The 27,530-nt window shown below is 44.8% G+C and overlaps 2 protein-coding genes across 5 annotated transcripts; both read left to right on the top strand.

The window, feature by feature from the left end:
- Positions 1 to 5,856: 5,856 nt before the first annotated feature.
- On the top strand, positions 5,857 to 8,724 carry ptx4 (pentraxin 4, long; the record flags this gene model as incomplete). Of its 2 annotated transcripts, none has more annotated exons than XM_080856085.1 (3): positions 5,857 to 6,114; positions 6,332 to 7,169; positions 7,530 to 8,724. In XM_080856085.1, 3 exons carry the CDS (start codon positions 5,857 to 5,859, stop codon positions 8,168 to 8,170), a joined length of 1,737 nt encoding a protein of 578 aa, XP_080712211.1. In that variant the 3' UTR covers positions 8,171 to 8,724. The 2 variants fall into 2 exon arrangements, with proteins under 2 accessions (XP_080712211.1, XP_080712212.1); XM_080856086.1 differs by having other exon boundaries at positions 6,065 to 6,114; positions 6,337 to 7,169.
- A 219-nt stretch (positions 8,725 to 8,943) lies between these two features.
- Positions 8,944 to 25,772, top strand: clcn7 (chloride channel 7). 3 transcript variants are annotated; one of them, XM_080855972.1, is made up of 25 exons: positions 8,944 to 9,149; positions 10,062 to 10,133; positions 10,526 to 10,591; positions 10,925 to 10,990; positions 11,085 to 11,217; positions 11,681 to 11,790; positions 12,039 to 12,119; positions 12,368 to 12,430; positions 12,824 to 12,907; positions 13,241 to 13,334; positions 13,781 to 13,845; positions 14,126 to 14,242; positions 15,611 to 15,665; positions 15,975 to 16,035; positions 16,263 to 16,407; positions 16,673 to 16,766; positions 18,614 to 18,786; positions 19,959 to 20,010; positions 20,602 to 20,729; positions 21,022 to 21,107; positions 21,323 to 21,455; positions 21,852 to 21,911; positions 22,346 to 22,522; positions 23,478 to 23,558; positions 24,046 to 25,772. In XM_080855972.1, the coding sequence occupies exons 1-25, from the start codon at positions 9,033 to 9,035 to the stop codon at positions 24,130 to 24,132; spliced, it is 2,400 nt and encodes a 799-aa protein (XP_080712098.1). In that variant the 5' UTR covers positions 8,944 to 9,032; the 3' UTR covers positions 24,133 to 25,772. The 3 variants fall into 3 exon arrangements, with proteins under 3 accessions (XP_080712098.1, XP_080712099.1, XP_080712100.1); XM_080855973.1 differs by lacking the exon at positions 10,062 to 10,133; XM_080855974.1 differs by lacking the exons at positions 8,944 to 9,149; positions 10,062 to 10,133; positions 10,526 to 10,591; ... (1 more) ...; positions 11,085 to 11,217; positions 11,681 to 11,790 and adding an exon at positions 11,824 to 11,890.
- Positions 25,773 to 27,530: the final 1,758 nt, after the last annotated feature.

The following is a 27,530-nucleotide window of genomic DNA, read 5'->3' as shown; positions in this document are numbered from 1 at the left end:
CATTATTGATAAAGAAAGTGAAATGGGTCAAGTTTTGCATTATCACACATTTCCTGTATTAGTTTCAAAACAGGATTACTTTGGTGAATGCCGTTTGTTAATGTTCAGTTATGACGTTGCTGTTTTTTTTTTTTTTTTTTTAAGGTCATTTAAGACTTCACCCCAATTAATCTATCATGCTCCATTGTTCATGAAAACACTTGATGACACACTTGAAGACAAAAGCAGCACAGGCCTCGCCCTTGTCTGAAGCAGGCGTTTTCCTCCTGAAGGTGGAATGTGGCAGTACCACATGTCTCCATGTCTCCATCAAAATTCCCTTTCCTGTTCTCAGCTTTATTACCCCCCAAGTCCATTACAGCCATTTAAAACTTAAATACTCTCCTGTGCTGTGAATCATACCAGCAGAGCTCACAGTGCTGTCCCTTAGCCCTGTCTCTGTCTCTGTCCCTGTCCCTGAGCCCTGAGCCCTGAGGGACGGTGGATGTCTCCAGTCTTGAAGGCCTGGGTCCAGCCTAACGCCTTTGAACTTAGCCACACCTTCAGTGATTTATCCTTTGCGGACTTTGGAACCTCCTTTTGATTTGGATGGATATACAACAATATTCCCATTCCCAATTCCAAAATAAATATTTGCCATGAAAATGGCAGACTACAGACTACATACTGAGGATACCAGAGCTTTTGTGATTTAAAGACAAGGGGCAGTAACACATAACATTGTGGTGACCTTAACTATAAAGAACACCCTTTTGAGCCATGTCACTATGTTATCTGAGGCTGGGGGAGAATGAAATGACAGCAATCTGAGACAAAAATGTCCAGTGTTAGAGGAATTCATCACCTGCCCCTTGAGTGGGGTGCGGCCCTGTATCACTGTACCTGAGCGAGCCTCTATAGAGAGTTGAGCAATCCTTACTCAATGCCTACTTCAAGACAATTTTCTTTGACACTTAATAAAAGACCAATACAAAATGAATTAAAAATTAATATTTCCCTCTGCTGATGAATATTTACCTCAGCTCCCTGATGCTATCGTCAATATTTACACATTTGTATATTAGTTCCAGCGGAGCGTCTTTAGTGTCTTTGTGTGTTTTGTCCTTTTACACTAAAACTACTTACTTGCTCTGTCAGTCTCAGAGACAGCACAAAGAAATAAAAGATTCCCCTAACCTAACCATCCACTGAATGAATCACATCAGACTAAATCAAAGCTACATAAGACCCCATTAGGTGATGCCAAATGCTCAACCACACTTAAACAACTTTGAGAGGAGAGGAGATTATCGCAAAAGACAAACATCAACATGAATAGAAAGACTTATCAGAAGTATCAACACATCGAGGGCCCAGATCCCTTAAATGCAAGAATTCAAGTGTCTTACCTGTTCTCCGTCAGCGTCCGTACTAGACTGAGCCTGAAGACCAGGTGCACTTAGGCTTCTCACGGGCCCCACCCAGACCTGTCCCCATATATATTCATGGGATACAACAGGAAGCAGATGTTACCAGTAAGCATTAGATCTGTATGCGTTAGTCTCTGCCTCTTTTCCTCTGCTGAACCTGTTTCTCTCTCTTAGCAGCACATTCTCGTCCGGTTGCTCATGAACAAGGGCCTAAACCTGCTCCTCAGAATCATGAAGTGTAGCATTCCACACACCAAACATGGTTTATTATATTTTTCACAAAAGATGCAATCCTGTCCTTAGTGTGTACATTAATAACCTCATAAACCTGTTTTTTCAAAGCTCAGAGTTGGTACCAGATTTAGTTTGATTGTACGGTAAAATCTCAAGCAGTGAGGTAGATTTTGAGCTGACCACAGCACGAGGAACTGATACTGCATTCTCTCGTCTTGCCCCAAGGCCACTGTCATTTCCCCAAAGGTAAGATATCATCAGATATCGCAGTCTTGGTGCTAAATGTAGCAGCATGTCGGAGAGTAGATGTGATCGAAATACCAAATTTCTCTCAGCAGACTTGAGAGGGGAGATTTACACAGCAGCCTTGATGCTCCAAACACTGGGATTTTTTTTTAAGGTCATTTAGGAACAAAGATGGGCATTATTTTTTAATAATTTGTTCAAATATTTTTCTTGATCAGAATAAAAAAAAAAAATTAAACTGAAATTCAGAACTGACAAACATCTGAGAACTGGTGTAGTTCGCATAGTTCACAAATAGGTAACAGAAGCAGTAGCCCTAAGCAGTCCTCACATTATCATTCCCCTTTGCCTCGCCCTGGGCCTCAGCTTTCGTGCCAAAGGCAAGTCATTAAAGCCACTACACTGACAATCAAGACAGCATCAGACGGAAATGTTGTTTGTCTTCATGGTTCACTGCCTCTCCATAGTATCCTTTAAATATCTGCAGTACTTTTGAATATCTCCATGCAATACTTAGACCATATGGGTTGGTGATGAGACCAGGCAGTGGCCAGAGCTTGGAGGGTGGTAATAAGGGCCTGGGGCACAGACTATGGAGGGTGTCCACCCTTTGGACGTGGGACATGGCTGGGCCTGAGAAAGGTGTGTCTGGGTGTGGTGACGCCGCCGACATGTGTGTGTGTGTGTGTGTGTGTCACAGCTGGCAGGTCTTGTCAGCTGTGGCAGTAGGCTTGACACCAATGTACCCCCTTGACTGCTGAACCGGCTCCACAACATTCCTCAGCTCCTCAGACCAAACCCTTCCCTCTCCCTTCAGCTCTGCATTCCATCTCGCGGCAGCCCAGTTTCTAGCAGCAGCCAAGCGAGGAGAGTCCCTCTGGTCACCTCATGATGGAGATGAGAGCCAGAGGTTCACACCTGAAATGACTCATCTCATCTCCGATGTGTTCTGTTGCCATGTTTGCACTGGCCAAACAACATGCTAACCACATGAACGTACACATACAGTATGTCCATGCCCAGCCCAAGGGAATGGCTTTGGGACTGTCTGGTCTCAGCAACATCATGTTTTGGCGTTGTCATTGGATACTTCCTTTTTCAGTCTGGCTGGTCGTCAGGTGAATACTATTGTCTATATCAATGGCAGTAATAGGGGAGGATACACTGTGCCAAATATTTGTCCAGTGTTTAGAGTGGTTGCTTATTGATGTGGCCTGATGGCCGTTTAAACAGGTCATTCATTTACTTTGATCCAGACACGCAAGGTAGCCATCAATAGTTTACAAAGGGATACTCACTGATCTCATCCAAAAGTAATGTTCTCAGGAATGTAATCTGTGTCATCTGATTTGACCTGCATGATTTAACTGGCATCACCTGTGGATCACCGATGCCAGGGCTACTGAATGAGAAGATTAACCACTTCACACAGTAGCCTACTCACTGCCACTGACATCTTGCTACATCTGATATTAACACTCTACTATTGCTTTATCTTTCTCTGACACATGTACTGCTCCTCAAAAGGTGAATAACTACACCGGAGTCTTTGATGTATGTATGTACAGACTGGGTAACTACGGAGAGGGAAGAGGGGACATTAGAAGATGAAGAGTGGCGAAGACGAGTAGAAAGGTAAAGATTAGATTAGATTAGATTAGATTCAACTTTATTGTCATTGCACAGAGTACAAGTACTGAGACAACGAAATGCAGTTTAGCATCTAACCAGAAGTGCAAAATAGCAATAAAAGTGCAGAGTATGTGCAAATGTAAATTGGAATAAGTGAATAAATATGATATGTACAGTAAGAGTTAGAATATGACACAGAATTGTAATATAAACTGAATTGAGACTAGCAGCAATTGAGGTAGGAGTGAGGTATGATAAGTATATAAAGTGCAGGTGCAGTATACAGGTGGTAACAAGTGAAATCAAGTGAATGAGGTAGAAAAGTACAATCAATACAGGTAATGCAGTAAAGTGGATACAGTAGTAAAAAGACATTATGGTGCAAATGTTCAGTGGCTGGAGGAGGGTGTGTGGCAGTCAAGCCAGGTTTAGGGGGGGGAGGAGAGTGAGGTATAGTGCAAATGTCCAGTGGCTGGAGGAGGGTGTGTGGCAGTCAAGCCAGGGTGGGGGTGGGGGGGGGGGGGGGGGAAGTGAGTATAGTACAAATGTTCAGTTGCTGGAGGGGGAAAGAACAGTCACAGGGGGAGGTGTATGAAGGGGTGGGGGGGGGGGGGGGGGCTATCCCCGCGGAGCACAGTTTAACAGGGTGACAGCCGCAGGGATGAAGCTGTTCTTGAACCTGCTGGTAAAGACAGTCATGATGACAGACATGGGCTAAGGCAGACATGGGCCCCACCACTCCCTTGTAATTACAGAAAAAGCCGCCCGGCTCTTCAGCGCCTGAGATTTTAGATCCTGCAGCTCAGGTTTGCTTTGCATGATCCTTTGCATTATGACTTAAATAATGTCTGCATTGTCCCAGGTGTAGGAATACAGTATGGTGTGTGCACGGACTGGGGCAGGCGCTGACCCATAGTTTATTGGTCAGCGATCCCTTAACATCCGCACTTCAGTGTACCAGTGTGCCATCAGTCTCTTCTCAGTCTAGTCTCATTTCTTTTTTTTCTTTCTCCTTAGTTTGTTTATTGTTTTTCCAAGTACAAATACAAACACACAGGATACTGATATGTGGTATATGTCTTGAGCACAACTGGAAAAAAATTATAAGAAATTATACCATGCATTGTTATATGAAAACAACAGCAGTCTAGTCTTATTTCTTAACAATGCACAGAAAGTGGTTTTCAGCGTGGCAAGAGGTGAGTGAGGAAAGCAATGCCCTCTGGAGTGTAAGGCCAACTTGTCTTCTGTTTGAGGCAGGTTGACAAAGAAAGTTGTTTGATAGCAATAGATTTTGCAGTCAGTGCAATTCCAACAGCATTCCACTGGGCGGCATCCACACAACTGCATGACACAGACAGTGCACTCTCATGAAACTTTTTTTTATGCACAATGAGTAGTATGACTGCAGTGACAATCAACTGGAACTATGCTATATTTGAACCTGTTCCAGACTGGGCTGTGTAGTATGACAACACTGTCAATCTAGTGAAAGTGGATCTGTTCTCTATGCATGGCCCTGTTCCAGGCTAGGCTGTCGGTGCTTCCTCTACTCACTAGGGAAGCATGTGCATGTTAACAAGCCTGCAAAATTAAGTTACAGTGACACAGTCACTAAGTGTACCTAAGGACATTACATTTCAATAATAGTTTACTTAGTTTAGTTTAATAAAAGTAGCTGTGACACAGTCACTAAGTGTACCTAAGGACTTTACATTTCAATAATAGTTTACTTAGTTTAGTTTAATAAAAGTGATTGATTTCCTCCTTTTCACCTCTAGGGGGGGTTAGAAGAAGTGAATTGTAGATCACTAGAGTAACCTCAGTATGATCAGGCTAAATACAGTCAAATATTGTAATGTAACAATTTAATTCAGACACTTCACAAACTGATCTCAAACTTGCTGTATTACTAGCTAATATGTTGGTAAATTAAGGTTCTTTGTAGCTATTTTCAGGGATAGGACAGAAACAGAAGATATCTTTGTGTGGTATGGACCAACCACTATCCAGTTAAAGTCTCACAGGTCTTTAGTCCATGTCACTTTTGTGTATATTTACAGTGTGTAAATGTTTATACTTCATGAGTATTATGCCCTTTATCACTTTAAATTGAAAGTTTTTTTATCACACATGCTCATAAAGATGTAAAGTCACTGACTTCTTGAATGTGTGTTGGTGTGTGTGTTGGTGTGTGTGTTGGTGTGTGTGTTGGTGTGTGCCTGCATGTGTGCGACTTAACATGAGGTCTGCTAAAGTCATCATTTTGTTCGCAAGCTTGCTCTCCCTGTTGGCAACAGCACAGCCTCAAGCGCAGAGGATTTAACTGGAAACTATGACAGAGGGAGGGACATCGCTCCTGTGTCTAAAAAAACCAACAAAAAAAAACATCACACTAAACCAAGTCATCAGATGTCTAAAAGCCCCTTCCACAACGGACTCTACCAGAGTCGTCTCCGACATGGACGGCAGAAAGGCTAGGCCAGGCCTGATCCTCGTTATAATCTTCCTCTTGATTAGTCTTACCTGGGAAGAAGGCACGAGGCAATCCGACAAGCTTTTGTCACAGAGGCTGCGGCAGCTGGATGCACAGGTTTGGGCAAATTCTTATGGTCTATATTTGCATGCGTAGCATTTTGTGGACACATCTCTTCAAGCTAACTAATGAAGTAACCACCATGTTACAGGATAAAACAGAATAGATAGGTCTGATGGAGAATTGTATACGCAATGGCCCTTGTCTGTCCACTACATTCCATTCTTTGTGCTGACTAATGTTGACAATCTTTTTTTCTCCGATTACTCTAAAGTTCAGAAAGTTCCAGGAGAGGACATTAAACCACCTTCAAAGCATTGCGGATAATTTTAACGTTTCCCAAAGCATAGACACACGCTTCCAGATACTGACCAGGCAATATGAGGGCCTGTCCAAAGATCTGAAGGCCTTCAAAGCAGCCACAAATGCTGACCTGAACTCGCTGAAGGCCTGGACCAAGAAGCTGCAGAAGAAGACAAAGAGGCTGGACCTGAGGATGACCAGTCTGGAGAGATCCCTGCGGGACAACAACAGAGGCTCTCAGAAGCAGGTGCAGCAGCAGCGGGAGGCTCTGTCCAAACTCACAGATGACCTCCAGGAGCACATGAGCCACATCGACTCTGTCAAGGCCCACCAGGAGGAGGTCCGAGACGGGCTCAGGAGCCTGCAGGGCCTGCTTAGGGAGCAGCAGATCCATACAACGCGACTGGAGGAGCGCACGAGGGAACGCGTAGGGCAGCCTAGCTCCCTCTCCACGAGGGGGTTATCCTTCCCTGGAGAACCACTCATCTCCAATCAGACCCCTCAGGGTTCAGGGTTCAATCAGACTGCTGAGCGGAACGTGAAACCCCAACCCAAACCCCCCAAACAGGGGAAGATGAGGAACAGCCCCCCGCCCCCCAGGCCCACTCAGAGGAGCAGGAAGGCCGGGGACAGGAGGAGGCAGGGGGCCAGGCGTTCTGACTTCCTGGAGGAACCTCAAGTGCCTCCAAAAGAGGAGGAGGAGAAGGAGGATACAGCGGGAGAAGAGCTGCTGGTTCAGAAAGCAGCTCTCCAACTGCCACTGAGACACAAGATTCCGCACCATCACATTCCCAGGGCGCAAGCCACAAGTATGTATAGTCTCCAAGGCAGCTGTGCACATTCGCCATGACACTTTAAGTTAGTTACGACATCTGGGAAATGAATGCATCTGATCTTGAGTTTGGTTATACAACTAAACATGAGCACATCTTATAATACATTCATCACCTTACAAATAATGAGGTTGACAGTTTTACTTTTTAACAATGCAGGGTGTGACACTAAAAAGTTATAGCTGCCATTTAAATTCAAGCTTCCACATGACATCTACATTGTCCATATTTTCAATGTTTTATGTTTGTATGTTTTAAGTATTTATAAAAGGTGAAATGTTTACTCTAGCTCATTTCTTGTCATGGATTAATGCCTCTGTTTGATTTCATTTACAGTTTGCAATGTGAATTCCATGCTAGTGTTTCCCTCTGCGTCCACTGAGAACTACGTGACATTCACCAAGGGCTTCACCACCAGTGTGTATGAGCTGACCATCTGCACCTGGGTGAGAGTTGAGACCAGGTACATGGGGACGCTCTTCTCTTACGCCACCGAGGACAACGACAACAAGCTGGTTCTCTACGGCCGCAACACAAGCTCAGCGGGCAGTGTGGACTTCGTGATCGGGGACCCGGCATTCCGGGAGTTACCTGTGGCCAGCATCCTGGACAACCGGTGGCATCACATGTGTGTCATATGGTCCTCCATCGAGGGCCGTTTTTGGCATTACGTCGACCGGCGCCTGATCTCTACGGGCTCCAGGTTCCAAAATGGTTACGAGATACCACCAGGAGGCACTCTGATCTTGGGTCAAGAGCAGGACTCCGTGGGTGGAGACTTTGACCCGGCTGAGGCTTTTGTGGGCAGGCTGGCTGGCTTTACCATGTGGCCACGGGTCCTGAGCCCAGGTGAGATCTCCTGGATCGCTACAGGGAAAGGGATTCCCAGAGGTGCTATTCTGAGCCTTGATGATGTGGGCAAACTGAGAGGATCTGTACAACGAGTCATGTGTGAATGTCTGGAGCACTGTCCCTGATACTAATACACTAAGGAACATGCCCCCACAAGTTTAAACCCATAAAGTCAATATTATAAAATGTACCTGCTTTCAATGTTCTTTCATGTAGGCCCTACAGTAAATTAACCTTTCATTCCACATGTAATATTTCTTTCAGTCCTGAATTTCCATACTACACGTCCTTCCCAGCTTGAAAATGGCTTCTTGCAGCTGTTTTCATAACAAGAAATGATGAAGTTATTACTGTTTGATAATATTCCTGAAAAGCTTCTATTGATAATATATGAAATGTTGATACGATATAAAGCTCTGATATATTTAATGTTGACTGTCTTACATGACTGAGGACCAATACTTTATGGACTTGGTGTGGGTCATTTCAAAGTCTATGATAACAGGTTATTACTGTCACTTTCATATCATAGTTTTGATGGATTTAATATTTGTAGAAGGCCTATTTTTCTTTAATTTGTTTAATATCAATTTTGTATTGTAACATTAGGCTAAATGTACAGAATTATTCTGTGTCTATGCAATCTATCTAGATTGTATTGTTAACATTAAAAGACTAAAATTGTATCTAGGAGCTATAAATCATTGTCAAATAAAAATAACTTAGGCTAAAACAAATAGTCTGAATAACTGAGAGGAACAATTGCTCTGATGAAGTAAACAACTGGGCATTCCCGCTCAAAAGACTACGTTGCCCATAATCCCTTTCGAGCATGGTACACTTTTTGGTCTCTTGTCCTTTCCGTAGATATCGTCACGAGATTTTTATGATTGTTAGTCATGGGTACAAGCTGTCCGGGGTAGTTTGCCAGCTACAATTGTAGGTTTTTACAAATATTTCAGTTGTAAAAGTGTTAAATTATTGTCTATGAATATGGCAAACATCACAAAAAAAGTCTCTTGGTCTAGCCGGGGCGATGACAGTGCTCGTGGAGAGGCTACCCCGTTACTCAACGGATCCGAGGAAGTCAGATACACAAGACAGGTAAGTTAGCCAGCTAGCAGGCTGTGATGGCTGGTAAGCTATTTGATAATGCATTTGGTATTGCAATAGACTTTATGCTTGAATTGCATCAATAGGAAATCATAACATATAGAATTGTGCGTACCATTTTCCATTGTGCATGAGGAACTTCTTGAATTGGCATGCAACTGAATGATGTGAATGAGTGTGGAATAATGTTTCTAATAGACTGAGACCGCTTGCAAACAACAGTTTATTGAAGATAATTAAGCCCTAAATGTAATTGACCAGATAGCTCGTAATGAACATGAACACACGCTAATTGTGAATTGAGGCACGAGAAGGATATAGCAGTTATGTACTCTTGACTTTATTTTGGCATACTGCACTGAAGTTTGGAAAAACCTGTCTTGTAGTATTAACTAACGTTATACATTTTTGTAACTATATAACATTGCCTTATAACGCAAGTAACTATAGATATGAGTAGTAGCATCGTCTGTGCTACCCACAGGTGTTCCCACAATGTACAATTAGATTCTGAAGGATTTAGTATTTCTTGCAGACTCCAAATCCTTTACTCAGTAATAGAGTGAATAGCATTAACCAATGTTGAAATATTTGTTAAATATAACACTGCATTTCTAGCCTTTAGTATTGCAAATAAGACGTTACTAGAGTCTTCTATTAGTCATCTGTCCGGTCTTGCATTATTCAAGCATTGGGATTTCCAACTTCCTATTCTAGCCAAACTGACTGATTCCCGTTACATTTTTAGGTAAATATTTTTGTCCACAGTTAGTATTCCACAGACAGACAGACAGCAACATTTTCATGTAGCCGAATTTAACCCAAAATGAGAGCTGTCTGATATCAATGTTATCATAGACAAAGAGTAGATTCTGTCAACCATTTGATGTTTTTGGTCCATAGCCATCCGGGGGATTATTTCACATAAGTAGACTCAGTACGGTGGACCTGGAAGAAGAAATCACATCAGAAGAGGTAATTCCTTAGAGGTCATCTTTCATGATGGAACTCTTGTTGTCGTGTTCAATACAACCCGTACAACCCTTTTTCCTCATGCCATGTAGGACAGAACAACGACTTCACTCAATTACAGGCCTATCTCTTTAAGTAGACACAGTCCCTTTGTTTTCTCTGGGTTGAATTTTCGGTTCCCCAGTGCATGTACATGAAGCATATTCTCTGACATTTACAGTCAAAATCTGTTACCCTTGTTAGCAGAATGTTGATGTGTGCAGATATGATATGTGTGCAGTAATATGTGCATGGGCATGTGTTGGAGCACATCTGCACCTTGGAGATGCCTTTGGCTGCCCAGAGTGCTTATGTTTGTGAGTGACCTATGCCTTGTCTTTCAACGCTGTGAGCAGGACTCTGTGAGGACCAGACCCAATATGATCCCCCACAATGAGAAGCTGCTCTCGCTCAAATACGAGGTAATGAAAGAGGCATGACACCCACCACCCCCTGCACACGCCAACCCTAATCATTTCCTGTCCCACGAGTCAGACAGGGATTTTGTCTGAAAGGGTTTTATTGGTTTAAACAGAGACATTAGTAATGATTCCATGACTGTTGATAATTGTGTTCTGTCTCAACATTACCAAGGAAAGTTTAAGCCCAGAACTCTCACACATCTCACACAACTCTTTCACAAGCTGTGAAAGGCTTGACGATCATTTCATAATAAATAGCATTTGATAATAAGTAAACCATTTTGTTTTGCTGAAGAAAAGTAGACTCATTTCCTTTTTGTGTTTGCGTTCCAGAGTCTTGACTATGATAACATTGAGAACCAGCTGTTTCTAGAAGAAGAGAGGCGGATGAGCCACATGGTCAGTACAACTCTGTGACTCCTTCACTTCTGTTTTTTCAGGGCTTCAGATGTGTTTAGTTCCTAGTGATGAGTGCTGTTGTGTTCATCCACAGGGCTTCAGATGTCTGGAGATCAGTCGCTGGGTCATCTGTGGGCTCATTGGTTTTCTCACTGGACTCATCGCTTGCTTTATTGACATTGTTGTGGAGAAATTGGCTGGGATGAAATACATTGTTGTCAAACAGAGTATCCTTTGCAAAGAATGCTTTGTGACTTACAGTTAGCTATTAGCCTAGATCAGGGGTCTCAAACTCAAATAACCCGGGGACCGATAAGCGTCCAGTCTGGTCATTGGGTGGCCAGATTCTTATGGTTAACGTTGGGGTGGTCCATTTAAATCAATGGAACTTTCCTATTTTTTTTTTTTATTAATGGAACTTTGCGGGCCGGATAAAATCGCTTGGGGGGCCGGAATTGGCCCATGGGCCTCAGTTTGAGACCTCTGGCCTAGATGATATTAAACTTTATAACCCTGATAGTTTGTTCAACAAAAGGATAGTCAGTTTGATGTGTTCTCTGTAATGTATATTAGGTTCATTATATGTCAATTTGTTTTGTAAGACTTGAATGCTTGGTTCGTATACCTACACGCCACCTGTCCCTGTCTTCTGGTTGCCATGGAAGCACTCCTTTGACTCTCCTCCTGTAGACATTGAGAAATACACTGAGGTCGGTGGGCTCTCCATCTCGCTGATATTATGGGCTGTGCTAAACTCATCGCTAGTAATGATAGGAGCCATCGTAGTGGCTTTTATCGAGGTAATTATGCACTCTCCTCTAATGTTATGTACTGACTTTTTTTTTTATTTCTTAAATGTATCTTTTCATGTCAAGATTGCAAAGACTCACATCTCAGAAGGTGAATGTCATACTGAACATCTTTGTCTATATTTGGAACAGAATCTTTTTTTTTAGAACAGAATCTACCTTTCTGTATTTAAATTTGCTCTGTCTCTCTCTCTCTCTCTCTCTCTGACACTCTCTTTCTTTCCATGTATTTTCCTCAGCCCATCGCTGCAGGCAGTGGCATCCCTCAGATTAAGTGCTACCTGAACGGAGTGAAGATCCCACGGGTGGTGCGGCTGAAGGTAGTGTGTGTCCCCCCCCCCTCCTCTATCTTAATCACACACACAGTCCACTGGCTCTCGACACGTAAGAGACCAACTCCCACTGCTCCCTGACTGCAGTGTCTCATAGGCATTAAGCTCAGCTGACTCTTAAGAGAGACTGTCAGTGAATCACAAGTGAACTGAAAGTGAAAAGTATTTCACCATAAACACGCATAAGGAGAATGCTTGTGTAGGCTCAATCCCTGCTGCTTTTCTGTGTTCGGTAGACCCTGTTGGTGAAAGTGTTTGGAGTGATTTGCTCTGTGGCTGGAGGACTGGCGGTCGGAAAGGTAAGAAAAACATGTTTACAATATAAGTTCCCTTTTGCTCCCTTGTTCCGGGTCTGATTTCATATTTTGTAGTGCCGGACACGTATTCTGAAATTCTAAACAAATCCAAAACCTTGTGATGGTTTAAGTCGGAGAGGGACAGTGGTTTGAACATGGTAGTGCAGCCGTTCCTTTATTTGCATAGGAGCAGAGGATGTCATTGCCATTCACTATTTTTACATTTTTTATCAATTTGTTTTATTGATAATTTAAAGGTAAAGATACAAAAGAATTGCCATTCACTATTGATTTTTTTATTTTTTTCAAAATGGCTTAAAATGTACTTTCTGTAGCGTGAGATCAAGTAATGATGTGATTTATCTGTGATGTTCGTCTTGTGTCTCCTCCTCGCAGGAAGGACCCATGATCCACTCAGGGGCTGTGGTAGCGGCTGGGGTGTCCCAGGGCAGGAGCACGTCCCTCAAGAAAGACTTCAAGGTCAGTACCACCACCTCCTCTAGTGCAACTGCATTGCAAACAAAGCCTCACACACAGGCTTCACACTGAGGCACAGATGGTAATATGGGAAGTACAATGCCCTCCACAATTATTGGCACCCTTAGTGAATGTGACCAAAACAGGCTATGATAAAATATGTCTTTGCTGTTTAGCCTCTTGGTCTTTTACTCAGAATATTCACAAAAAGCTTACCTTTTCATTGAAGTAAAATTATTGAGGTGCAGGTGGTGATATGGGAAGTATTGGGTGAGAAAAGTGATGAGGGTCAGAGAGAGTTGTGATTATTTGTTTTATTTGTTTTTGTGTCTGCAGATCTTCGAGTACTTCCGCAGAGACACGGAGAAGAGAGACTTTGTCTCAGCCGGCGCCGCTGCTGGTGTGTCGGCTGCCTTCGGAGCCCCCGTCGGTAAGCATCGGAAATCTGCCCAAACCACAACATAGATGTTAGATTGCAAACATCGAGCCCCCCAAACCCCACCACAAAAATGTGCGGACGCAAGAACTGCTTCCAGAAGTTGATGTCTCAATAGTTTCTAAATAGTTTCACTATGAACCATTCGGTTTTGCGGAGCTCTGTTTGGGGGAAATGGGCACCTCTCCGAAATGTTTTCCCCCAGGGATCGGGACAGAACCGACTCCAGGAAGCTGGCCTTCATCACAGCATGGTTGGCTGGATATCAAACTGCCTATATGTGATTGATTGAGGTGCAGAGTTGGCTCAGACTGACCAGAGATCTGCCAACAGCTTTAAATCAGTAGAAGCCTCAGGGCTGATGGTGTGCTGTGGTTGTTGCTCACGGATGGGTCCGGTTCTCTGACTCTCTGTGTGTGTGCTCCCTGCTTCATTTCAAGGTGGAGTGCTTTTCAGTTTAGAAGAGGGGGCCTCCTTCTGGAACCAGATGTTGACGTGGAGAATAGTGAGTTACATTTGCATTTACATTTAGTCATTTAGCAGACGCTGTAATCCAAAGCGACTTACATTTACACTGATGGCCCACTGCACATCAGCAGAAATTATGGGCTCAGTGACTTCCTCAAGGACACTTCGAACTAGCAACCTTCTGATTACTAAACGACTTCTCTACCTCCTGTACCACTGTCGCCAGTTCAGAGGGTGGGAGTCACTTTTGATCTTTTGGAAGAATGAATGAAGTTGGGGTTGTTGTTTACATTGTCTATCTCTTCCTTGTATTTCAGTTCTTTGCCTCAATGATCTCCACCTTCACCTTGAATTTCTTCCTGAGCATCTACAATAACAAGACTGGAGACCTCTCGAACCCTGGCCTTATTAACTTCGGACGCTTTGACAGTGATGTGAGTGGTGCCTTTCTCTCCAGCGTCATCATTTCTCTCTCTTTATCTCTCTCTCTCTCTCTCTCTCTTTATCTCTCTCATCCCCCCTGTTCAGTTCTTGTAATCTAACCCTCTCCCATTTCTCTCTCTCTCTCTCTCCCTCCCTCTCTCTCTCTCTTCATCTCTCTTATCCTCCCTGTTCAGTTCTTGTGATCTAACCCTCTCCCATTTCTCTCTCTCTCTCTCTCCCTCCCATTTCTCTCTCTCTCTCTCTCTCTCTTATCCCCCCTGTTCAGTTCTTGTGATCTAACCCTCTCCCATTTCTCTCTCTCTCTCCCTCCCTCCCTCTCTCTCTCTCTCTCTCTTCATCTCTCTCATCCCCCCTGTTCAGTTCTTGTGATCTAACCCTCTCCCATTTCTCTCTCTCTCTCCCTCTCCCTCCCTCTCTCTCTCTCTCTCTCTCTCTTCATCTCTCTCATCCTCCCTGCTCAGACTTGTGATCTAACCCTCTCCCATTTCTCTCTCTCTCTCCCTCTCCCTCCCTCTCTCTCTCTCTCTCTCTCTCTTCATCTCTCTCATCCTCCCTGCTCAGACTTGTGATCTAACCCTCTCCCATTTCTCTCTCTCTCTCTCTCTCTCTCTTCATCTCTCTCATCCCCCCTGTTCAGTTCTTGTGATCTAACCCTCTCCCATTTCTCTCTCTCTCTCTCTCTCTCTCCCTCCCTCTCTCTCTCTCTTCATCTCTCTCATCCCCCCTGTTCAGTTCTTGTGATCTAACCCTCTCCCATTTCTCTCTCTCTCTCTCTCTCTCCCTCTCTCTCTCTCTCTCTCTTCATCTCTCTCATCCCCCCTGTTCAGTTCTTGTGATCTAACCCTCTCCCATTTCTCTCTCTCTCTCTCTCTCCCTCCCTCTCTCTCTCTCTTTATCTCTCTCATCCCCCCTGTTCAGTTCTTGTGATCTAACCCTCTCCCATTTCTCTCTTTCTCTCTCTCTCTCCCTCCCTCTCTCTCTCTCTCTCTTCATCTCTCTCATCCTCCCTGCTCAGACTTGTGATCTAACCCTCTCCCATTTCTCTCTCTCTCTCTCTCCCTCCCTCTCTCTCTCTCTCTCTCTCTCTTCATCTCTCTCATCCTCCCTGCTCAGACTTGTGATCTAACCCTCTCCCATTTCTCTCTCTCTCTCCCTCCCTCCCTCCCTCTCTCTCTCCCTCTCTCTCTAATTTACTCCTCATGTCTTTCTTTCTATCATTCTACGTATACACCTATCATCTGAGTCCATTGTTTTATCTTTATTTGAAGCGAGCCAGATTGTTACATATTGAAAAATAACACCCAGTTGGATGTGATGTGTGCCTTCTGTGTGTGTCCTCTCTGTGTTCCCCTCCACAGACTGTGGCCTATAACCTCTATGAGATTCCTCTGTTCATCATTATGGGAGCCATCGGTAAGAGGCCTTTGTGTTTATTCAATCAAATGTTAGAAATGCTTCCACACAGAGTTGTCAAAGTCAAAGTCAAGTCAAAGTAGCTTTATTGTCAACTACTTCATATGTGAACATACAAACCAGTCGAAAGAACGTTTCCCACTCTCCCCACAGTGAAACATATAAAGTGCACAGGCACAACAGATAAACAACAGTTGTGTTTCTATTACATGACTATTTACACAAAGTAATACATTCTGTCAAGCGTTTTAGAAAATACAATGAGCCATAATCTCCCATAATGGTTTAATGACTTTTCTTGTGACACAGGAGGGTTGCTGGGGGCGCTGTTTAACTTCCTTAACTACTGGCTTACAATCTTCAGAATCAGGTGAGGAGGGTTCCTCTTGAAGTAGAGGCATCATAGTTCCCCCTCAGAGGCAAGGAGTATCTCTCTCTCTCTCTCTCTTTCTCTCTCTCTCTCTCTCCCTACCTCTCTCTCTCTCCCTCTCCCTCTCTCTCTCTCTCTCTCTCTCTCTCTCTCTCTCTCTCTCTCTCTCTCTCAGCTGTCCCAACGTGCTCCTCAGGGGTGTTGTCTGAAGCTCCCCTGTGTTGCAGGTACGTTCACCGGCCGTGCTTTCAGGTGATCGAGGCCATGCTTGTGGCTGCCGTCACCGCCACCGTCTCCTTCACCATGATCTACTTCTCCAACGACTGCCAGCCCCTGGGTCAGGACCAGACCAAAGACGACTACCCTCTACAGGTCAGTGAGTCCGGCACAAGTCACTGAGTTGTCTGTGTGTGTGTGTGTGTGTGTGTGTGTGTGTGTGTGTGTGTGTGTGTGTGTGTGTGTGTGTGTGTGTGTGTGTGTGTGTGTGTGTGTGTGTGTGTGTGTGTGTGTGTGTGTGTGTGTGTGTGTGTGTGTGTGTGTGTGTGTGTGTGGGGGGGTTGAGGGGAATTTCCGATCAGTCTGGGAGTCCTTCAGCAGACTGGATAGCCCTGACTCCCCTTGTGTCTGTCTGCTGCAGCTGTTCTGTGCAGATGGCGAGTACAACTCCATGGCCACAGCATTCTTCAACACACCGGAGAGGAGCGTCCGCAGCCTGTTCCACAACCCACCAGGTGTGTGTGCGTTTGTGTGTGTGTGTGACTGTGTGTGTGTGTCTGACTGTGTGTGTGTGTCTGACTGTGTGTGTGCGTGTTTGGACCGTGTGTGCATGCACGCGTGTGTGTGTGTGTGCTTGTTTGTTTATGAGTTTGTCTGTCTGTCATCACGTCAGTGTCAGGATGAAGTCTGGCTCTGCTGGTCCAAGGCATTGTGGACTCATCAGACTGCCACGCTCTACTTCCGGAACTTTCACTGGAGTGTATTGCTTTAGTTGTGAAGTGTTATTAGTATGTGAGTTATGTGAAGCGTTATGTCTATGAGTGTTGGTCTGGTTGCCTATGTGCAGGGTGCATCTTCTGCTTGCCTGTCTGTATGAGTAGGATTGTGTGTGTGCACTGGTGTATCTGCGTTAGTGCTCATGTTGTATGTCAGCATGCTTGTGTTGGGGGAGTTAGGCTGTGTTTGTAAGTGAGATGCAAAGGGGAAGAAAAAGTGTAAACCACCAGACGCTGATGCTCAACAAAAAGTGGATGCCACACACACACACTCTCACACACACTCTCACACACACACACACACACACACACACACACACACACTCCAGCTGGTTTAGAGCAGGAGGAAGTGGGGCCGATGCCAGAGCGCTCAGGAGCTCCCACGGCAGGGAGCAGGAGAGACCCTGATGGCTTTGCCAGAGGCCCACGGTGGAGCTCCGCCATCAGGCTCGGGATAGGTCCCCACGGTGGAGCTCCGCCATCAGGCCCAGTATCTTTCTGCGTTGCCTGTAAACCAGTAGATAAATTCCCACATAAAGGTCGTGGGAATGACTATCATAACATGTCCGCCTGAATGAATGTTTTTACCCGTTATCATAAATAAATGTCCTATTTCGAGTTTGCGCTGTCAATGTGGCCCATGTTCCATCTCTTACATGGCTGCTCAGGTCATGGATCACAGACACTCTGCCCTCTTGTGGACACTGGATGGACTGCTCACCCTACCCCTAAAGTCCTTATGACAGCATCCCTTATCACTCATATCACAGGGATCACTGCTGCTTTTTTGCACATTGATGAGATCCTTGAGAGTGCAGAAGGTGGGACCACTTGAAGAGGCTATAGCTCACTGCAGTTCTGACTCTTAAAGGTGCTCTACATGGATGGTGAACCGTGTCGCTATCCTGTGTCTGCTTAGCATGAAGTCGTTTGGAGAGCTCTCCGCTCTTAAGGGCCTAGTCTGTTGCACACAGAGGTAGTTCTCATTTAGAAAGTGACTGTTTTCATCTGACAGAGGGAAAGAAACTTGACTAGTCTTATATAGTTGTCTGCGTTTGTCTAGGTGAGAAGTGACTGCAATCAGAAGGAAGGTTGCTTTGCACAGTTCCTGCCCTGTCCGACCATGTGCTGCGTACTGCTGCCTACACAGCTTGTGCTTTTTCCTGTGCTACCCACAGTGTGGCTCACATGTTGTTCTCTCTCTCTCTCTCGCGCTCTCTCTCTTCCTCTCTCTCTCGCTCTCTTTCTTTCTCTCTCTCTCTCTCTCTATCATACCCATATTCCTTCTCTTCTACTGCCTGTCAGGGTCTTGTTATTACCTCCGCCAAGGATGTTATGTTTTCGCCCCTGTATGTTTGTTTGTCTGTTTGTTAGCAGGATTACGCAGAAACGCATGGACCGATTTCCATCAAACTTTGTGGGGAGATTGGGTAATATAATGGAAATAATTGATTAGATTTTCAGATGTCAAGGTCAAAGGTCAAGGTCACAAGGCGGAGGTTTGCATTCTCTGAATGCTCCCATTCTTGTTTCCTCTATTTTTCTAATTAATTCTCTCTCTGTCTCTGTCTCTCTCTCTCTCTCAGGCTCCTACAACCCACTGACACTGGGGTTGTTTACTCTGACCTACTTCTTCCTGGCCTGCTGGACCTATGGGCTGACCGTGTCGGCGGGGGTCTTCATCCCCTCGCTGCTGATCGGGGCGGCATGGGGGCGCCTCTTCGGCATCCTGCTGTCCTATTTCACCTCAGGCAGCTCGGTGCGTCACACACACACACACACTCGCACACGCTCACGCTCACACACACACACACACACACACACACACTCACACTCACACTCACACTCACACTCACACTCACACTCACACTCACACTCACACACTTTCTCTCACACTCACACTCACACTCACACACTCACACATTCTCTCTCACACACACACTTCCCCTCATATTCAGACATATGCATGTTACCTACTCCTAGCCTTGAGCAGACTTACATTACATTATGAGGAAAGCAGACATGTTCAGAAGTCTTACTGTAAATGTTGGTGTCCAGCCAACCAAGTTTGATTCTTTTTCTGACCTGACCGGGTGCATTCTGCAAGCAAACACACACAATGCACGCATACATGCAGCACGCATACATGCAGCACACATGTGAGCGCGCACACTCACACTGACCCCACATTGAGGAAATATAAGCTCATATGCCAGATTCCCCTCACACATCCAGTGTTCAGTTCTCTGCTATGGAATTAGGAGCCCTATAGAGGCCTCATTGTTAATCAACAGTGAAATCTCTGTGAAGTTAATTAATCCCAAGGCTTAACCTGAATAAAACAGGAAAGCATTCTCACTCACTCATACACACACACACAGGCACGCAAACACACACACACACACACTTTGGGTTATTGCTAAGGAGTTCACAGGGTAAACCTCCAAACACACACGCATACGCACGCACTCACTCACACACACACACGCACACGCGCTCACTCAAACATGCATGCAAACACACACACACACACACTTTGGGTTATTGGGTAAACCTCCAAACACCACAACACTGAGCCTCCCCAACAGAGCTGCATTTGGGAGAGTGCTACTCTGACACGTAATGGTGCACTATACTCTGAAGGGTTTATTTAGGAGAGTGCTACTCTGACACGTAAACTATCGCACTATACTCTGAAGGTCTCATTGGGGAGAGCCCTACTCTGACACGTAAACATGGTTCACTATACTCTAAAGGTCGTTTGGAAGAGCCCTACTTTGACACGTAAACATGGTGCATTATACTCTGAAGGTCTCCGTTTGATCCCACACCAGCGTCTCCTCTGTGGGTTAAATGCAGAGTCCTCACACTGTGATGAATAAAGGCATCTCTGCTCCCCTAATGTCCCCATGTTTCGTCTCTCCTCAGCAGATATGGGCAGGTCCTGGCAAGTACGCTTTGATAGGAGCCGCAGCACAGCTGGGTGAGTGAGTGAGTGGGTGAGTGGGTGAGTGGGTGGGTGAGTGTAGTGTGTGTGTGTTCTTAAAAAAAAATAAAAAAATAGTATTCCTCCTTTTTTTGTTTGCATAATGTTTGTCGGGATGAGTCACTTCACAGCACCAACCCAGATACACTGGAGGGGGTGAGAAGTGCTGTGTACATGTTTGTTGTAACACTTGTCCAAATCCACTGGAGGAGGTGATAAGTGCTGTGTACGTGTTTGTTGTACTGTGGTCCAGATCCATTGGAGGAGGTGATAAATGTGTACGTGTTTGTTGTAACAGATCCTCCCACCCTGAGGAACAAAGGATCAGCCGTAGTGATGTGGCAATGCAACACCTTTTTTTATGTTCATATATTGATTCACTATTGCTCTTGTTCACCAGTCATTTCTAATATGTAGGCACTCTGAGATTCTTTTGAATGAAAAGTGCGTTAAAAATAAAATGAATTATTATTATTATTAATATTATTATTTCCAGCACTGGTTTTTGACGGTGGAATTGTTGTCATCGTTGGTTTGCTGTTGAAACGTGGTTGTTCATGTGAATCTTCTGTTTGCTTCCAAACACAGGTGGCATCGTCAGGATGACCCTGAGTCTCACCGTCATCATGGTGGAGGCGACTGGCAACGTCACCTTCGGTCTTCCCATCATGCTCGTGCTCATGACGGCCAAGATCGTGGGAGATTACTTTGCAGAGGTGAACTGGTCTTCCATTCCAGAAACACTTCCATTGCTTGTTAAATGGCTGCTTCTGTTCCTAAATTGGCCTCTGATCCTTAATGTATTCAAACATTACTCTGCATAACATCTTCTATATGAAACCAGGGGCGTACCTCAGGGTACACCACATATGAGCACACAACAGTGGAGGATGCAGTTGTAGTGCTGTTTATACCACTGTGAGGCTTACTTACTTTGTGTTATATATTTGTACACAATATGGGGGTCTGAATTTGTCTGTGTGTCGTCTGTCTGCAATTGTTCCACAGGGCTTATATGATATCCACATCAAGCTACAGAGTGTTCCCTTCCTTCATTATGAAGCTCCCGCCACCTCTCACTGGCTAACTGCGAGGTACTGTGTCACTTGTGTAGAAGACTGTCGTGTCTGTGTGTGTGTGTGTGTGTGTGTGTGTGTGTGTGTGTGTGTGTGTGTGTGTGCCGTCTGTGTCGTCTGTCTGTGTGTGTGTGTCGTCTGTGTGTGTGTGTGTGTGTGTGTGTGTGTGTGTGTGTGTGTGTGTGTGTGTGTGTGAGACTGATGCTCTGATGTTTGATGGTTCATTCCCCCAGGGAGGTGATGAGCTCGCCAGTCACCTGCTTCAACAGGGTGGAGAAGGTTGGCACCATCGTGAACACCCTGAGCAACACCTCCACCAATCACAACGGCTTCCCTGTAGTCATTCAGATCCCAGACAGTGATGAGGTATGCAATATGTTACAACTGGATATAATTGGAGTCAATTCAGTAGCATTACTCTGCTCTGTTAGTTTTGTACTGCAATTCTTGCGCTGCTAGTAGTTGTCTGTTTTTACAACAGTAGACTTTTAGAGAACATTTGAAAATGTTATTTCTGTGTTTAAAAAAAAAATTTGAACCCTTAACTGGAGGATTTTGGCTGAGCAAAGAGCACTTAACCGTAGTGAAAGCATGTTGAGCTCTCCTGACTGACTGGTCAGAATGCACAGTTCCTCTTAGAAGTCAGATGTCTGTGGCCGTCTAATTGAACTGTGCCAGTCGTGGTCAGTTGACCGGGTAGTTCTGCCCTCTGATTCTGTCAGTTAATGTTGTCTTCTCTCTCCCTGTCCCTGTTCCCCGTAGCCTGGGAAGGTCTGTGGCTTGATTCTGCGCTCCCAGCTAATAGTGCTGCTGAAGCACAAGGTGAGGTGCATTCTGGGTCTGTAGTGGCATTATCACTAGTATGGCTCATTAGCCAGCATGGTCTCTAAGAAGAATACTGTGCAGGTAACATTTAGTGTCACACACTATAGTTAACTGATTATTTATAACTATTACTTATTATCATAATTTATTAAACTTATCGTAACGGTGTAAATTGGCGGACGGCGCGTGTTATCAGCAAATGTTTGCGTTGTCATGAGAATCCATTATTAAACTGAAGTTATAGATTGTTAATCCATTATTAAACTTAGCATTTTAATTGTTTTAACAGAATGGCCTATGTTTGACACTCTCCGATAACTGACATAGCTACGCTAATAGAACTATTATTGAAACGCACTTGTGTGTGTGTGTGTGTGTGTGTGTGTGTATCGTGTCCACCTTCTTGGTCTTTGTTTGTGTTGTGTATGTAGGTTTTTGTGGAGCGGGCACGCACGCGCCTCAGCCAGAGGAAGCTGCAGCTGAAGGACTTCCGTGACGCATACCCGCGCTTCCCCCCGATCCAGTCCATCCACGTGTCACAGGACGAGCGCGAGTGCATGATGGACCTCAGCGAGTTCATGAACCCCACGCCTTATACCGTGCCACAGGTGACCAGTGCCCTCAGCCCACACTAACCTATACCGTACCACAGGTTACCAGTCCCATAACCACACTAACCTATACCGTGCCACAGGTGACCAGTCCCATAACCACACTAACCTATACCGTGCCACAGGTGACCAGTCCTATAACCACACTAACCTATACCGTGCCACAGGTGACCAGTCCTATAACCAAACTAACCTATATCGTGCCACAGGTAACCAGTCCCATAACCACACTAACCTATACCGTGCCACAGGTGACCAGTCCCATAACCACACTAACCTATACCGTGCCACAGGTGACCAGTCCCATAACCACACTAACCTATACCGTGCCACAGGTGACCAGTCCTATAACCACACTAACCTATATCGTGCCACAGGTAACCAGTCCCATAACCACACTAACCTATACCGTGCCAAAGGTTACCTCTCCCATAACCACACTGACCTGTGTGTAGGCAGCCAAGGCTGACCACTCCCATCAGCCCACACTAACCTGTGTGTAGGCTAGCCTCAGCTGACCAGTCCCTTGACCACCAACATGAACATGCTCCCCATGTAGAACACACACATCTTTGCATTACTCACATAGTTATCCAGTTTCAAGTCGATTATGCGTGGCAGATCTCAGCACCCATGGAAAGACACATGTACATCCCTGTCCGGTCTGGTGTTTTTATTTATTTATTAGTAAACAGTTTAGGTCAGTGCATCATCTGCATCCTGTGAACCTTCCTTCCTGTTTCTGTGTTGTGTGTGTGTGTGTGTGTGTGTGTGTCTGTGTCTGTGTCTGTGTCTGTGTCTGTGTCTGTGTCTGTGTGTGTGTGTGTGTGTGTGTGTGTGTGTGTGTGTGTGTGTGTGTGTGTGTGTGTGTGTGTGTGTGTGTGTGTGTGTGTGTGTGTGTGTGTGTGTGTGTGTGTGTGTGTGTGTGTGTGTGTGTGTGTGCCCGTTACAGGAGACCTCTCTTCCCCGAGTGTTTAAGCTGTTCCGAGCCCTGGGCCTGAGGCATCTGTTGGTGGTGGACAGTGAGAACAGGGTAGGTGGAGTGTGTGTGTGTGTGTGTGTGTGTGTGTGCGTGTGTGCGTGTGAGGAGAGGTGGACAGTGAGAACAGGGTACGTGGAGTCCACTGTGGCCAGAACACTGCTTCTCTTTAAAACACAGCTGACAGTCCAGTCAGTTTTGTGTCTTTGCAGAAATTGATTGTGATGCACAAAATAATGTGTAGTAGCAGAATCAAGGTAATGAGAACTGAGGCCTCGTGGAATGATTACAATTAGGAACTGGAGAGAATGTTTGACATAATAAGATGACCTTCTGTTTGTGACCCGGCTGATTCTCTTACATTGAGACTCAAATAATGTTTCTTTCATGCTCTCTCTCTCTCCATCATTCTGTCTCTCTCTCTCTCCATCATTCTGTCTCTCTCTCTCTCTCCATCATTCTGTCTTTCTCTCTCTTTCTCTCTCTCTCTCTTTCTCTCTCTCTCTCTCTCTCCCTCCCTGCCTGTCCTTCATGTGGATAGGTGGTGGGCCTGGTGACTCGTAAGGACCTGGCACGGTACCACATGGGCAAACACGGGCTGGAGGAGCTCCAGCTGGCACAGACATGACGGCCCTGCGGTCCCTGCCGAGTCCCGGCACGCCTCACCCCGATGCCTACCTACCCACCCGACCGCCAGCTATGCACCGCCAATGCACTCCTGACGACGACCCAGTGTCTCGGTAGTGTCATAGTAGCCAAAATCGGTGGACAAACGTGCACTATTTCTCTTCTTTTTTATTACCTTTTGTCCGATATTAGCAAGGGCTCTCTCTTGTTGAGCAAGGTTGAAACAAACACTTTGTTCAGTAAAGATACACATGTTTAGGTTTCCTCACCTTGCATACCTTAGAGACTCACACATTTGACATTTTTGCACTTTGTGATCATTTTGTTTATTTATTCTGCTGTAATGTAGCCTGATAGCCTGGGGGGGGGGCGAACAAATCCAGTTACTTCCCAGACATATTGATTAGCCACATCTGAAGGATCAGTCACTGAGTTACTGCAGAGTCTGGCTGTAAGTGCAGCACGCAAGACTCTCAGGTTGTTTTTGTCACTTTATTATTATTTGTACCTTTCGAGAGGGCTAGGGAGTTCATACAGGTGACAAAGGTGGTGAAGATCATATCAATACAACATGGAATCACCCTCTCCGAGTATTTAAACCACCTTGAGTAGTTTTCATTTAAGTATTCGTCTTCAGCGACCCCCCGAGGAAGTTGCTGTGGACTTTGTTGTACGTTTAAAATATTATATTTAGCATTTATTTGCCGTACATTTGCAGTGGCCAAACACCATGGAGCCATATTTTTCACCAGAAGCAAAATACAGGGACAGCAAAAACCACTCCCAAGCCACAGCTCATTCAATCCTTTTGTATGCCCTTCATATGGGATTCATGAGTCCTTTGTATGCCCTTTATATGGAATTCATGGGTCTCCGTCCTTTGACATTGTTAGCTGCATAGGGGGATGAGATGTGAAATCCTGGTGATGAAAGCCTTCACAAGGAGCACCTATAGATGTTTGCCGTGTGTGTTCATGCGGGGTGCATGCTGGGATGGTTTGTGGGTGTGTTTGTGTCGGCCGCTTTGCACTTTGTTGAGGGGAAGGCTTCCAAGTGGTACTGTTTTAGTTTGCGTGACGCCTACACTGACCTGCACAATACACTGGTTTAGACTCACAGACTATCTATATTCTGTGGGGAGTTTACAAGCTGGTAAGTGAATGTAACATTTTGGCCATAAGGTTTGTTAACTTAAATATATCTTTATGCAGTTAGAAACACATTTACATTTTCAGAAATTTTATGAAGGTACTTCAAATTAAAACAAGGAATGTAAAATTTGAATGATGTGTATAAAAAAAAAATCATGAGGATCCTTTCATGGGGATTTTAAATTAATGTAAATGACCGTATTCAGGTGTTAATATAACATTTGAAGAAAAAAAAAGCGGTGAAATCATGTTAAACTGAAGAAGACTGACATTAACCGACATAATGCCCTTCTGAACAAAAGATAGTTTTGCCCTTGACATTGTTTGGGTATTGAGGCCTAACTGGTTTCCCCTCTCAGTCATTGAAAATTGTTTTTACAGCAGTCACATAATTCGCGCTTTGTTTCTACGTGGATCTTTTTGTACAGTTGTAGATGTTGAATGAAAAGTGACGATATGCTGTATTTTATAATCATTTGGACATTTGTGAACTAATAAAGCTATGGATAAATTGTATAAGATTGTTTCATATATATCATTTTTTATGTAATATGTCCTGCTATCAAACTGTAACTGAAATATGTAATTCAGTAGAGTGATAATGATACATTCATCAAAATGTTCCACATCAGCATAAATTAAGGTTAAATTCATTTCTACAGCCTAATGGAGCACACTGGCAGCGGCCACTACTGTTTAATTGTTGCTGTCTGTTTTGGCCTTGATAACGGTATCAGCATCTGCACTGCAGGTGTCTAGGCTGCTAACAGCATGAGGGGTAATCTGTCCCCCTAATCCACTCAGTGTTAGCGTAAACCGGCTAATCTCTTTAGGGCTAAAAGCCTGTCCAGTGCACTCCAATCTACTCTACGTGCCGGCAGACAGGTCCACACAGGTGACGTCACTGTGTAGGGCCGAGCGAAGGTGTGAGGAACACTGCCGTAAGAAGGAAAACACAGTGCCCTTGGGTGCTCCGTTTATGTGAACGTGCGCTTGTTTAGAATGTAAAGAACAGAGGCATAAACATATGTATACATTTTTTATATCTTTATTGCACAAAAGTAATTTAGAAATGTTAGTTTTCCTTGAGTTAGAAACACCAGTGTACCTTGAATGGAAATACTATTCATCCATCAAGTCAAAGCATAATCTAGTATGATTAGTTTATCTTAGACCAGCACAAAGGTTAAAAAAAGTCCTATATTTCAAGAGAGGTAGTAGATTGGCGGTAATAAAATGGCAAATCAATCCTACTCCGGCTCACAAAAGTCATCACCCCTTTCTTATCAATCATGTTTACAAATATCACATACACGTTCGAGGTTGAAGGGCGTATGTTAAACATCAGGCCAGTTAAAATAGGGAGAACACAGAATGAATGAGTAGGCTACGCAGGGACACTGGTCTGGAGTTGTAATAGGAAGAAAGCATCTGATATTCCAGATACCAGATGTGATAAAGACTTGCTGTAATGCACACACAGACACACACAGACACACACACACACACACACACACACACACACACACACACACACTTGCTTGGGTGCTTTTGTTATGGCTCAACAATGGCATCATGGGTTGTCTATCCAGCATTATTTATATTGAGCTTACAATTTCCTCAGAGTGTACAAGAAGTGTGATGAGCGGCGTGATCAGGATGTGCACCTCCTCGTGTGTTCTGTGACTAGAGAAAGAGCCTGGGCTATCACGTATGTCTGTGGGTATATGTGGGACCCCTGTGTATTCTGTGACTGCGTCGTTGCATGTGCACCTCCTTATGAGTTCCGTGACTAGAGAAAGAGCCTGGGCTATCACATAGGTCTGTCGTTGCATGTGCATCTCCCATGTGTGTTCTGTGACTAGAGAAAGAGCCTGGGCTATCACGTCTGTCTGTCGGTAGATGTGCATCTCCCCTGTGTGTTCTGTGACTAGAGAAAGGGCCTGGGCTATCACGTCTGTCTGTCGGTAGATGTGGGACCTAGACCAAGGGGAGCATGGTGAAGCTGCTGTGAGGTGGGAGCGGAGCGGAGCGGAGTGTGCAGTCAAGGTCGGCTCAGCTCTGTGTCGGATCTCAGAAGATGCCAAACCAGGCCAGTTTGTGAACTCTCTTCTTGACCTTAAGCAGACCCTGTGATTAGACCACACAGCCTCACAGCACAACTACCCCAGGTGCATTCATAAATCCTGATCAATGGACCGATATCCTGATCAATGGACCGATATGCCACCTGTGGCACAACCTACTG

The sequence above is a fragment of the Sprattus sprattus genome (assembly GCF_963457725.1).
Source record: "Sprattus sprattus genome assembly, chromosome: 18".
NCBI lineage: Eukaryota > Metazoa > Chordata > Actinopteri > Clupeiformes > Clupeidae > Sprattus > Sprattus sprattus.
This window is presented reverse-complemented; position numbering and strand designations above follow the sequence as displayed.